The following is a 10371-nucleotide window of genomic DNA, read 5'->3' on the forward strand; positions in this document are numbered from 1 at the left end:
TGTCAAGCTAGCTCTCATTGGCTGAGAATGCACAGTAGCAGTCCAAGCATAGAAAAAAGTATTATTATGGTACCAAAATCAATTTATGTATATTTTTAAAGAAAAATATTTCAGAGATGAATTAAATAATTGCTGTTCTGGCAGTGCTATTGTTGTTGTTTAGTCACTCGGTCATGTTTGACTCTTTGTGAGCCTGTGGACTGTAATGCTTCAGGCTCCTCTGTCCATGGGATTTCCCAGGCAAGAATACTGGAGTGGGTTACCATTTCCTTCTCCAGGGGATCTTCGTGACCCAGGGATCGAACCCAAGTCTCCTGCATTGGCAGGCAAGTTCTTCACCACCTGGGAAGCCCAGCAGTGTTAGGCTTTATCACATATTTCTGTGATCAAGCATGATAATTCAGTAGGATCCTCTGGGGAATTTGTATATGCCCTGCTTTAATTGCTTAATGGGTAGGCGTATTACCATCCCTCCATCTCAAATCGTAAACCCTCTATAGACAGAAACACTGTTTTATAGGTATATTTAACATAGCATCAATTTGGGCATGTAGCAGAGGCCAGAAAACACCAGCATGAATTAATATTTGCTGAATTAAGGCTAGCGGGAGAGAATTAAGTAAAAGAGGCAAAAGTTCATCTCAGAGTCCAACACCTACGTGAAGCTGAGATTCCCCAACCTCAGCACTATCGCCATTTTGGACGAGATAATCCTTTGTTGTGGAAGGCTGTTCTGTGTATTACTGGATGTTTAATAACATCCCTAGACACCAGCAGCACACCCTCCCCACCATGTGACAACCAAAAATGTCTCCAGACATTGCCAAATGTCCCCTAGGATGGAGAGAGATTGCCCTTGGTTGAGACTGCTGCATTAAATCTATCTCATTGCTTCTCTTTCATTCACCAGATTCTGGTCTGGGCCACAGAAGGCAACTCTCTAGATCAAGCAGGATATGTCTTCATGTTAAGACAGAATACACAATTATAGTTAAACTCTAGGTATAACTTGATACAAATTTATTTATACTCACCTATCTCTGCTGCTCTAACAAAACACTGGGGCAACCTGTAAAACCATTTATGCATAAGTATAGAACAGAAAGATGAAAACTAGAAAAAAAAAAACTGGATTTATTGGGGGTAGTCAAGCAATATGGCAAGTGAATTATTTATTCATGTTTGGTAGGACCCTTTGTGGTCTCAGGCTTCAGGTGGCTAGACAAGTCCCTCAGCTCTATGACCAGGTGACCAAGGAGAACTCTCATATCCTGTATCTGCTTGAGGAGAACACCCATCTGGTGATACAGATGAGGGTCTGGGCCTTGCAGAGGGGAAAAGGAGTCTGGATCCTTAGAAGAAGGGGTGGGAAGTGGAGGCAGTGGCCCAGGGGGCTTTGTAGAAGTAGTTTCTGGAGCATCTGGTTTCTGAGGAGCTGGAGTCAAGGTAGTGGGTGCAGCAGACCTGGAGGGACCTGGATTAGGGGGCAGGAGACACAGACAGAGTGAAGTCTGACTCTCGTCCTACCCTCATACTCCTGGTCAATCTTTCTTATTCTCTGAAAGTAGCTTTGGAGCCCAGTGGCAGCAAAAATTTGAGGACTCTGGTCCAAATTCCAATCTGAAGAAATCTGCATTTCTTCTGCTTGAAAATCTTCCACAGGGAGGCCTTATCATTAAAAGGGCTATGGATGTTAGCCAGTTCCTCCTCTTTTAATTGAATTCCTTCCAACAGGCATGTTGTACAACAGGTAACTGGTCCTAGGTCAATCTCTGATTGTACATGCATGCATGCTAAGTCTCTTCAGTCGTGTCTGACTCTTTGCCACCCCATGGACTGTGGCCCGCCAGGCTCCTCTGTCCATGGGGATTCTCCAGGCAGGAATACTGGAGTGGGTTGCCATGGCTTTCTACACTAATGTACTTGACATTAGTGTAATTCCTTATCCTGTGCCAGCCTTCAGTGTTTTGAGGATGCCTCTGCTGGCCCCATGAGTCACTTCCTCTTCAAGATGAGCCTCTCCCATCCCTTCCATTATTTTCCTTATGACATGACTTGAGCGCCCTCCCTACCCTGGACACTTCCTATGGGTATGTTTCAGATCAAATGCAGCCTTCTTGACTGAGATTCCTAGAATTGAATATAAACTCCAGCCTACTTCATCCTCACTCTAGAAACTCTGTTGCTACAAATGCCCAGAGTTCATGAAGGGAGTGTCAAGTCTACAGGGCAGTAGCTGCTGGCTCAGGTCTTGGTTTGGTGAGTTGTACACCACAGTCTGAGGGAGAAGTTGCCTCTCTGTGCTTTTTTCCCCACCACCAGGGCCTCTGGCTTATTGTTCTTGCCTCCTGTGTGTCTTTTCTTAACCTGCTTACACCAAACCCTAGCTCACGGACCCAATTGTCTTATCCCCTTCCTTCCTGCTTTTTCACACCCATCACACACACACACACACACACACACAAACTCACCCTGCACCCTGATCTCCAGCTTGGGGCTCTGTTTCCAAACTTGATTGTCCTCAGTGGCTGCTTCACACCAGTAGGCCCCAGAGTGTGCCTCTGACACGGTGGGGATCTGGAATTCTGGAGAGGGACCCCTGCTACGCATTGTCCTGCCGTCCTTGTAGAAGGAGAAGAGGAGGCGGGCGGATGACCTCTGCAGGGGCAGCTTTGTCTGACAGCTCAGGGTCACTGGCTTCCCCTCTTGGGGCTCAGCTGAGGGTGTGACTCTGAGAACTGGGGCTCGAAACAGTTCTGGGGGAGAGAGAGGTGAGAAAGAGGAGCTCAGCCATTCATTCAGATGAGCCCCCGGCAAGCAAAGAACCCCGGTCCCACATTCCTTCCTCTATTTCTAGATCAGGAAGGACTTCTCTTAGAAAAGTTCCATTTGAACCTTTCGAGTTGTCTCTCTCTTCAATAGACAGGACTAGAGAAGATCTAGAGATTGGCAAATCTGACAGTAAGCCAGACATCCAGTCAGTGAACATCGGGGAGCACAGAGCTGTAGGACAGAGCAGAAGGAAACATGTTGAGCTTGGAGTCAAGCTGAAGGGCTTGGACGGGCAATGCTAAGATGCTGCTCCTCCTGAAGGCCACCTGGGGCATCTGCCAGCAACCTACTGCTTAGGCCTTTGGTGATCTTGCCATCTCCAGAGAAAGACATTTGTAGTTCCTCTGTCTTTCCCCACCTGCCGCCACCATGATGACACTGCCTCTAGCGCTTACCGTGAACTGTGAGAGCCACAGGAGACGCCGTCTCTGGGCTCCCAGGACCAGGGCTCCTGAGGACAGCACTGCAGTGGTAGTGCCCGCTGTCGGCCTTTTGCGCCACAGTGATGGAGATTTCCTTGCTAGGTCCGGGGGGGCCAAGGGCTGCGCCGTCTCGGTAGAAGGTGACCTGGGTCAGTGGCCAGTCTTGCCAGGCCAGGCAGCGCAGAACCAGAGGGTCTCCTTCGAATATAGGCTTGGCTGGGCTTTGGAGGATCAGCCAGTCTGTGGGCCAAGGCAAAAGCTGAGTGTGACCTACTGCCCCTTGAGAGCTCCCTCCATCTGCCCACAGTAGATCCCTCTAGTCTTTCTCTGAGGGGCCAGGCCACCTGCCCTCTGGTTGGGAGTGTGGGACAGCTTCTCTAGGGTCTAGCACAGAGGGTACCCTGGCTTCTTGGGCTGAAGATGGAGCAGATGGTATCTCTTCCCATGGCCAGTTTCCTGAGGGTACCTTCCTGAGTGGGCTGTGGGGCTGAAAGGAGAGCTTTGGGAAATGGGAGAAAGAGCTGCCTGCACTGGTCAGTCCTTTCTAGGACCTCACCGTAGGACACAGTCAGGTGGACGGGTTCACTGAAAGTGTAGCCCTTGACCTGGAAGCTGACTTCCCTTGGGTCCGTCAAGTCATCCTCAGGGTGGCACATGCTGTCCTGGGTGCTGGCTGGTCCTTTGCACTGGAGTGCCTCAAAACTGGCAGCTGCGGAGAGCATGGTTGGAGAAGAACCAGAAAATGATGCTGCAGCTTGGAGAAGGAGGACAGGAAATGGCTCTCCACAGTGGTTCCTCCCTCTCCTTGGGGAATCACGCGTTTTAAAATAGAGTAAGAAGACATCAAAACCTTTTTTTTTTTTTTCCCAAGAGACCCATGTGGCTCTCTAAGAGGGACGCATTTGACTTGATTCGCTGGCTCCCGGGTGCAGTCAGTGAGTGGACTGTGGGTTTGAGGAAGGGGGTGGGGAGAGAATGGTGAGCTCACCAGCATGACATCCAGCTGCAGGTGCAGGAAACCAGATGTCAAAGACAAAGAGGATCCCAGAGCAGACAGACACAGGACAAGAGGGAAAGGAGATCAGATTCTAACATTTGTTGAGGGTCTACCATGTGCCAGGCATTGCCAGGCACGTTCACACTTTATCTCACTAATCTCACAAGATTTCTGGGCATGTGATTTCACCCCCACTTTATAAATCTTATTAATAAATGAACAGATTTTGAAAAGCCAATTCATTTACCCCCAATTTTAAAAAAGAGTAAGGAGTATAGCAAGAAAGTCAGGTACATCTGAGCCCAAAGTCAGTATTCTTTTTACTTAGTTGTCCAGACATGATCTACTTTAGTCCTCAGACCTTCCTGGGGGCTTTCTTCCATATTTTCTTTTTCCCAGATTCACTTTGCTCTTAATCCTTGAATATGTCATCTACTAACTAGCTTTTAGTACCTCCTTCCTGGCTCCTCCTTTCAGGTCTTCCTTTTTCAGTCTCCTTTACCTTAATGTCCTCTGTCCCTTGAACCTTCCCTGGCAACGGTAAAGCCCATCCTGTGTCTTTCCCTCTACCCCTGACCCTCTACTCCAAGTCTGTACTGGTAGCTCTGAAACAATTCTTTCTTTGCTTGGGGGTTGAAACTTAGTGTTATAGCTTTTCCACCACATTTCCTCACCCTACCTCTTAGTTCCATGGCTGACCCAGGCTAGGTAAATCTCTCATCTCCGTGACTGCTTCTTGACCCTCTTAATGCTTCTTTCCCTCTCCTGGGCCCATGGCCGTTCACATGTTCTCAGTTCTTTCCTGTCCCACTTGCTTTTGCTCCCTTTCACTTGCAAAGTCCCAGTACTCTTCTTTGAGCTGGTAACTTCTCTTAGCAAGGCCAGTCTCTACTTCCTAATCCTCATTACATCAGCAGCAGGTGCTTTCTTTCGATCCCCTCTCAGCCCTCTTCATCACCCTGCTACCCTCTTTTCAGTTCCTCCACTTTCAGTCAACTGGACACAGCCTCTTCTCTTTTTTGTAAAATAAAATGTTGTTAGGCTACCAGGCACTTTGACTCAATAAACTACGTGACAGGTATTATTATTCTCATTTTATGGATAGGAAAACCGAGTTCAGAACTATGAAAAGTGGCTTTTCCAAGTGATACAGAGCTAGTAAATAAAAGAAGAGTGGCTTGAAACCAGAGCATCTGATTCTGAGTCTGTTCTCACCACAATACCACTGCTGTGTCATAATTCAGTCACCCAGTCCTGTTTCTGTATGTTCAATAAAACAATTCAACAAAACTATTGTGTAGGGGAAATGTGGGTGCTGAGAATTCAAAGATAAATAAGATATAGTTTTAAAAATCAAACAAAAAGGCATTGTCCCTGCCTACAAGTAACTCTCAGTTCAGGGGCTGGCACAGGCATATGAAGAGATTGTTTCAGAGGAGGAAGAAAGGAAAAAGAAAGAATTTGCACAGGCAGCCATCAAAGCAGAGAGGAGGGCTCAAGGAAGATTTCCTGGTAAAGATGCCACCTAAGCTGAGTCTTTAGGGATGCCCAGAAGATTGTAAGCGAGAGACGAGCAGGGAGCAATGGCGGGGGCAGGGAGACGGGACTCATTTCAGGCAGAAGTAGCAGTATGAACAAAACTTTGGAGATAAATAAGAGTTTGGCGGGTAAACATAAGCAGGTTGGGATTTATTGCAAGGCCCAGAGGGTGAGAGAAGAGGTTGAAGAGGTTGAAACAAGGCCAAGTTATTGTGGACCTTGAATGCCATGATAAGGAGCTTTGGCTGGCAGACTTGAATTTTAGAAATTACTCTGGCTGCAGAGTCCGAATTTATTTCAAGGACACCAGGCTGAGATATGAAGATTAGTTAGGAAGTTGTTGGACTAGCACAAGACAGAAATGATGAGGGCTTGTCCTGCTGCTGCTGCTGCTGCTTCTAAGTCGCTTCAGTCGTGTCCGACTCTGTGCAACCCCACAGAAGGCAGCCCACCAGGCTCCCCTGTCCCTGGGATTCTCCTAGTAGATACAATTAGTCATGTTTCAGGAAAGAGACCGGGTCTAGGACCAACTTAGAAGGTAAACTTTGCCAAACTTGATAACTGATCATGTGTAAAAGATGAAGGAGAGGGAGGAATCTACATTATCTCTGAATTTTTGACCCAGATTTCTGGATGGATACCATTAACTGAGATAAAACAGTGAAAAATGAAATTTGGGGACTTCCTTAATGGTCTAGTGGCTAGGATCCCGGGCTTTCACTGCCATGGCCCAGGTTAAACCCCTGGTTAAGGAACTGAGATCCCTCAAGCCACACAGTGCAGTCAAAAAACCAGAAGGATGAAATTAGGAGCGGGAGGCACCAGGAGGATCGATGAGCTCCACTCTGGTCGTATTGTGCTGAGATATCTTGAAACACGCAGGTAGCTATGTCTTGTGCAAAGCTTGATGTTTGAATGTGAAACTCAAAAACATGATTAGGGTGTGATGCATCACTTAGAACTCTTAATTATACAGTTGTGCTGGTAAAAGTTAGACAAATAAGTTCACTAAGGAGACTGTAAATTAAAAACTAAGGCGGCGAGGAGGCAACTGTAGAAAATGCCAGTCTTTAAGGGAAAGAGAAGAAAAGCCACCAAAGAGACCAAGAGAGATACATGAAGTACAAAGAGAAGACAGGGGAATAGAGATTGCCGAGGAAAAATATGTGATCAGCTGTACCCAGTGCAGCAGAGAAGTCCAGCAGGATAAGATTTTAAAAGTGTGAAGTGTCTGAATAGAGTTTGTTGTACTTTGGCCAAAACTGAGTCCACCGGAAGCCAAACTGCGGTCATTAAGAGTGAGTGACAAGTGGGGAAACAGAGAAAGCAAAAATGCAGACTACTCTTTCAAAAGATTTATCTGAGAAAAGGAAGAAAAGAGTTGAGATTGTAGCTAAAGAGGGCATCATAGTCAAGGGGACTTTTAGGATGAAAAAAAATACCATTCAGAAACAGCCATTCAGTCCCGCACACGAAACTTCCATACACTAGCCATATCCCACCTGAACTTGGCTTCTGAGTGCTGAAGTTAGTTCATGCTGCTTTCCTTTGGGTCTTTTCCCTAAAGTCCTACATATCTCCATTTCCACAAATTCCAAGATTTTACTTACCCAGTAGCATCTGGGCTGCCCAGAGCAAAGCAGGAGAAAAGTAGAAGACTCTAGCCATGAGGACAGAGCTTAGCTTCGTGGTAACTGCGTTTAGGTCTCCTGCAGCTTCTAACACACTGATTTTCTTCAACATGAAACCCCTCAAATTAGAAAAGAGGAAGTAAGTCTAACTGTCTGATCGCCTGCATCTGGGGCCCATTTTCAACTTTGCAATTGACTTGCATCCTTCAGATTGACCAGGTTGGCTCCAGCACCATCAGCACCCTTAGGGGTGTGGATGACATGATCACCCTCCCAGTTGTTCGTGAATTCCCCCGCAGAGCTCAGAGACCTTTCAGAGCATGTTGGAAAGCATGTTTCAAAGTCTGCTCTCCCACCGGCCTTCACAAACTCTAGGCAAAATCAGTGCAACAATCGTTTATGTCACCAATGAAATAACGGGATAGGAGGCAGGAAATTGCTTGAAGGCTACACAGAAAGTCACAGGAAGACCATCGGTGAGAATTCAAGTGTCCTATCTTGTCCTGTTCCAAGTCTTACATGCTTCTAGTAACCAAACTGGAGCAGGACTGAAGGGAGAAGAAGATTGGTGGTGGTTGTTCAGTCCCTCAGTCGTGTCTGACTCTTTGTGACCCCACAGACTGCAGCACGCCAGGCTTCCCTGTCCTTCACTATCTTCTGGAATTTGCTCAAACTCATGTCCATTGAGTCCATGATGCCATTTAACCATCTCATCCTCTTCTGCCCCCTTCTCCTCCTGCCCTCTATCTTTCCCAGCAACAGGGTCTCTTCCAATGAGTTGGCTCTTCACATCAGGTGGCCAAGGTATTGGAGCATCAGCATCAGTCCTGCCAGTGAATATTCAGGGCTGATTTCCTATAGGATGGACTGGTTTGACTTCCTTTCTGTCCAATTGGTAATGGCACCAAATTACATATGAGATTAGCCCCCTGGTTGTATTCTTTCCTGGAGAATCCCAGGGATGAGGGAGCCTGATGGGCTGCCATCTATGGGGTCGCACAGAGTCAGACATGACTGAAGCGACTTAGCAGCAGCAGCAGCCACATGCTTCTAACATCCAAAGCCCAGACAAATTTGTATACAAATTTTTCTAGACTCAGGCCTCAGCTCTCTTTTTCTACAGTACAACTAAGGCTATTCAGTCTCATTGGAAATCTGAGTAAAAGGCAAAGAGGGACTCCTGGGAAAGAGCAGAGGAAAAAAGAAAGTCAATTTCCAGGGGCCCTATCTGTAAGGTTAGGGCTCAGGCTCATGGCCAATGCTCAAGCCACTGATCCTGAAGAAATTAGAGACAGAAGGCATCTGATAGCCTGAGAAACCTGAGAAGAGTCAGGAACAAGGGCAGTATGAAGGCCACAGCATCTCTCTTCAGCTCCAGGAGTCCTTATGGGAACCACATGCCTCCCTCTGAACATGTGCTGTTGGACTGAGATCTCCTCAATGGAAGGGCCCAGGCCTCTTTTCCCAGGGACCACACTACTCTCCCCTTCCCATCATGACACCCACCAGGCCCTCAGTTGGTGACTCAGAGATGAAACGGGCCATCAGAAATGGGGGAAGGCAGTCCTGCTTGAAGGCAGAAGGAGAGTCAGCATGACCCTTCAGCTGTGCAAAAACCACACGTCAGAACAGATATATTAGCAACAGAGGCCTGACAGAGCGGGTACTTCTCAAGCTAAAATAAGCATTTAAAATAAATTTTCCATTATCTGAGAGACAAATTTTTTTTTGCAGGTGGCCCCAGGGAATGCAGTGGGAGTGAGGGGTGAATATGGGTGTGGGGAGAAGCAGTGAGGCAGTAAGCCTCGCAGGTGATGTGACGCGAAAGAACCCACAGGCTCAGAAGAGGAAGAGAAGTCTAGACCAGCCCTGATAAAAATTAAGAAAATGAAATGTGTTTAGATGAACTTCCAGACTTAACACTCTGTAAAATACAGACTTTTGGAGTTAGGTCTGTAAGGAGCTTCCACATTAACCCCACAAATCTTTCCATTCTCATGCCCCCAACTTCTCCTTAACTGCCCTTACCACAAAGTTGTACCTAGATGGAGACCCTCATCTATACACACCATTTCCATCAGCTCCCACAGGATCCCACTCTCAGTATGGAAAGTAAGAAGGCCCCTGCGGACGTGGGATGAAGCGATCACATTCTTTACTCTGAAATTTCTACTAAGCCTCTGGAAAATTTCACTCACATGAAGTCTGATCCATGAAATACTTAGAACAGGTGTGAATCACTGGGAAAAGAGGAACACTGGGCCTGTTACGTGCTTATGGAGGCTGATCTCAGTTTACTGAGTTAGTCCCACCATGAAGATCACCCCAGAATTTTCACAGGTCAGTGGGGCAAGTCTCCGTCCTCATTCCATCCCAATACTAATGAGACCTTTGATGTAATTTTCAACTGCTCCTGGCTTGTCACAAGCAGGATGTTTATTTTTTCTTTTTTTTTAATTGAGTAGATTAAAAAAATTAGAAAAGATAAATGACGGTATAAAGAATAATGATGCAATGAAGACTTTTGTACCTGGTTAAGTGGAGGAAATAGAATATTACCACTATCCTTGAAGCACTGTGTGGGTTCCTTCCGATTTCATTATCTTCTTTCCTGGTGACAATCAACCACAATCCTGATCTTGTATTTATCACTTCCTTTATTTTATTTTTTGTTTTTAAAATTTTATTATTTATACAATGTTGTGTTCAGTCTCTGGTGCACAGCAAAGTGTCACCCCTTTATTTTATAGTTGTAATCATTTCGCACTTGGAACTTTTATTAAATTGATTAATATTGTATGCATTGTTTTGAGATTTACTTTCTTCTCTTCTTTTTTTTTTTTGTGAATTCTTTATTAGCCTTGTGCTGGGCTTGGACAAAAAGTTCTTAATACCTTTTCTAGAACCCTTCAGGTCAGGTGTATGTGTGTGTGTTTCGTGTTTAAAAACT

The 10371-nt window shown here is 46.1% G+C and overlaps 1 protein-coding gene across 1 annotated transcript; it reads right to left on the minus strand.

The window, feature by feature from the left end:
- Nucleotides 1-1118: 1118 nt before the first annotated feature.
- On the minus strand, nucleotides 1119-7533 carry FCRLA (Fc receptor like A). Its single transcript, XM_019987067.2, has 5 exons — nucleotides 7401-7533; nucleotides 3811-3963; nucleotides 3228-3494; nucleotides 2472-2756; nucleotides 1119-1474 (listed from the first exon to the last, which is right to left on the minus strand). The coding sequence occupies exons 1-5, from the start codon at nucleotides 7531-7533 to the stop codon at nucleotides 1173-1175; spliced, it is 1140 nt and encodes a 379-aa protein (XP_019842626.2). The 3' UTR covers nucleotides 1119-1172.
- Nucleotides 7534-10371: the final 2838 nt, after the last annotated feature.

The sequence above is a fragment of the Bos indicus genome, chromosome 3 (genome assembly GCF_029378745.1).
Source record: "Bos indicus isolate NIAB-ARS_2022 breed Sahiwal x Tharparkar chromosome 3, NIAB-ARS_B.indTharparkar_mat_pri_1.0, whole genome shotgun sequence".
NCBI lineage: Eukaryota > Metazoa > Chordata > Mammalia > Artiodactyla > Bovidae > Bos > Bos indicus.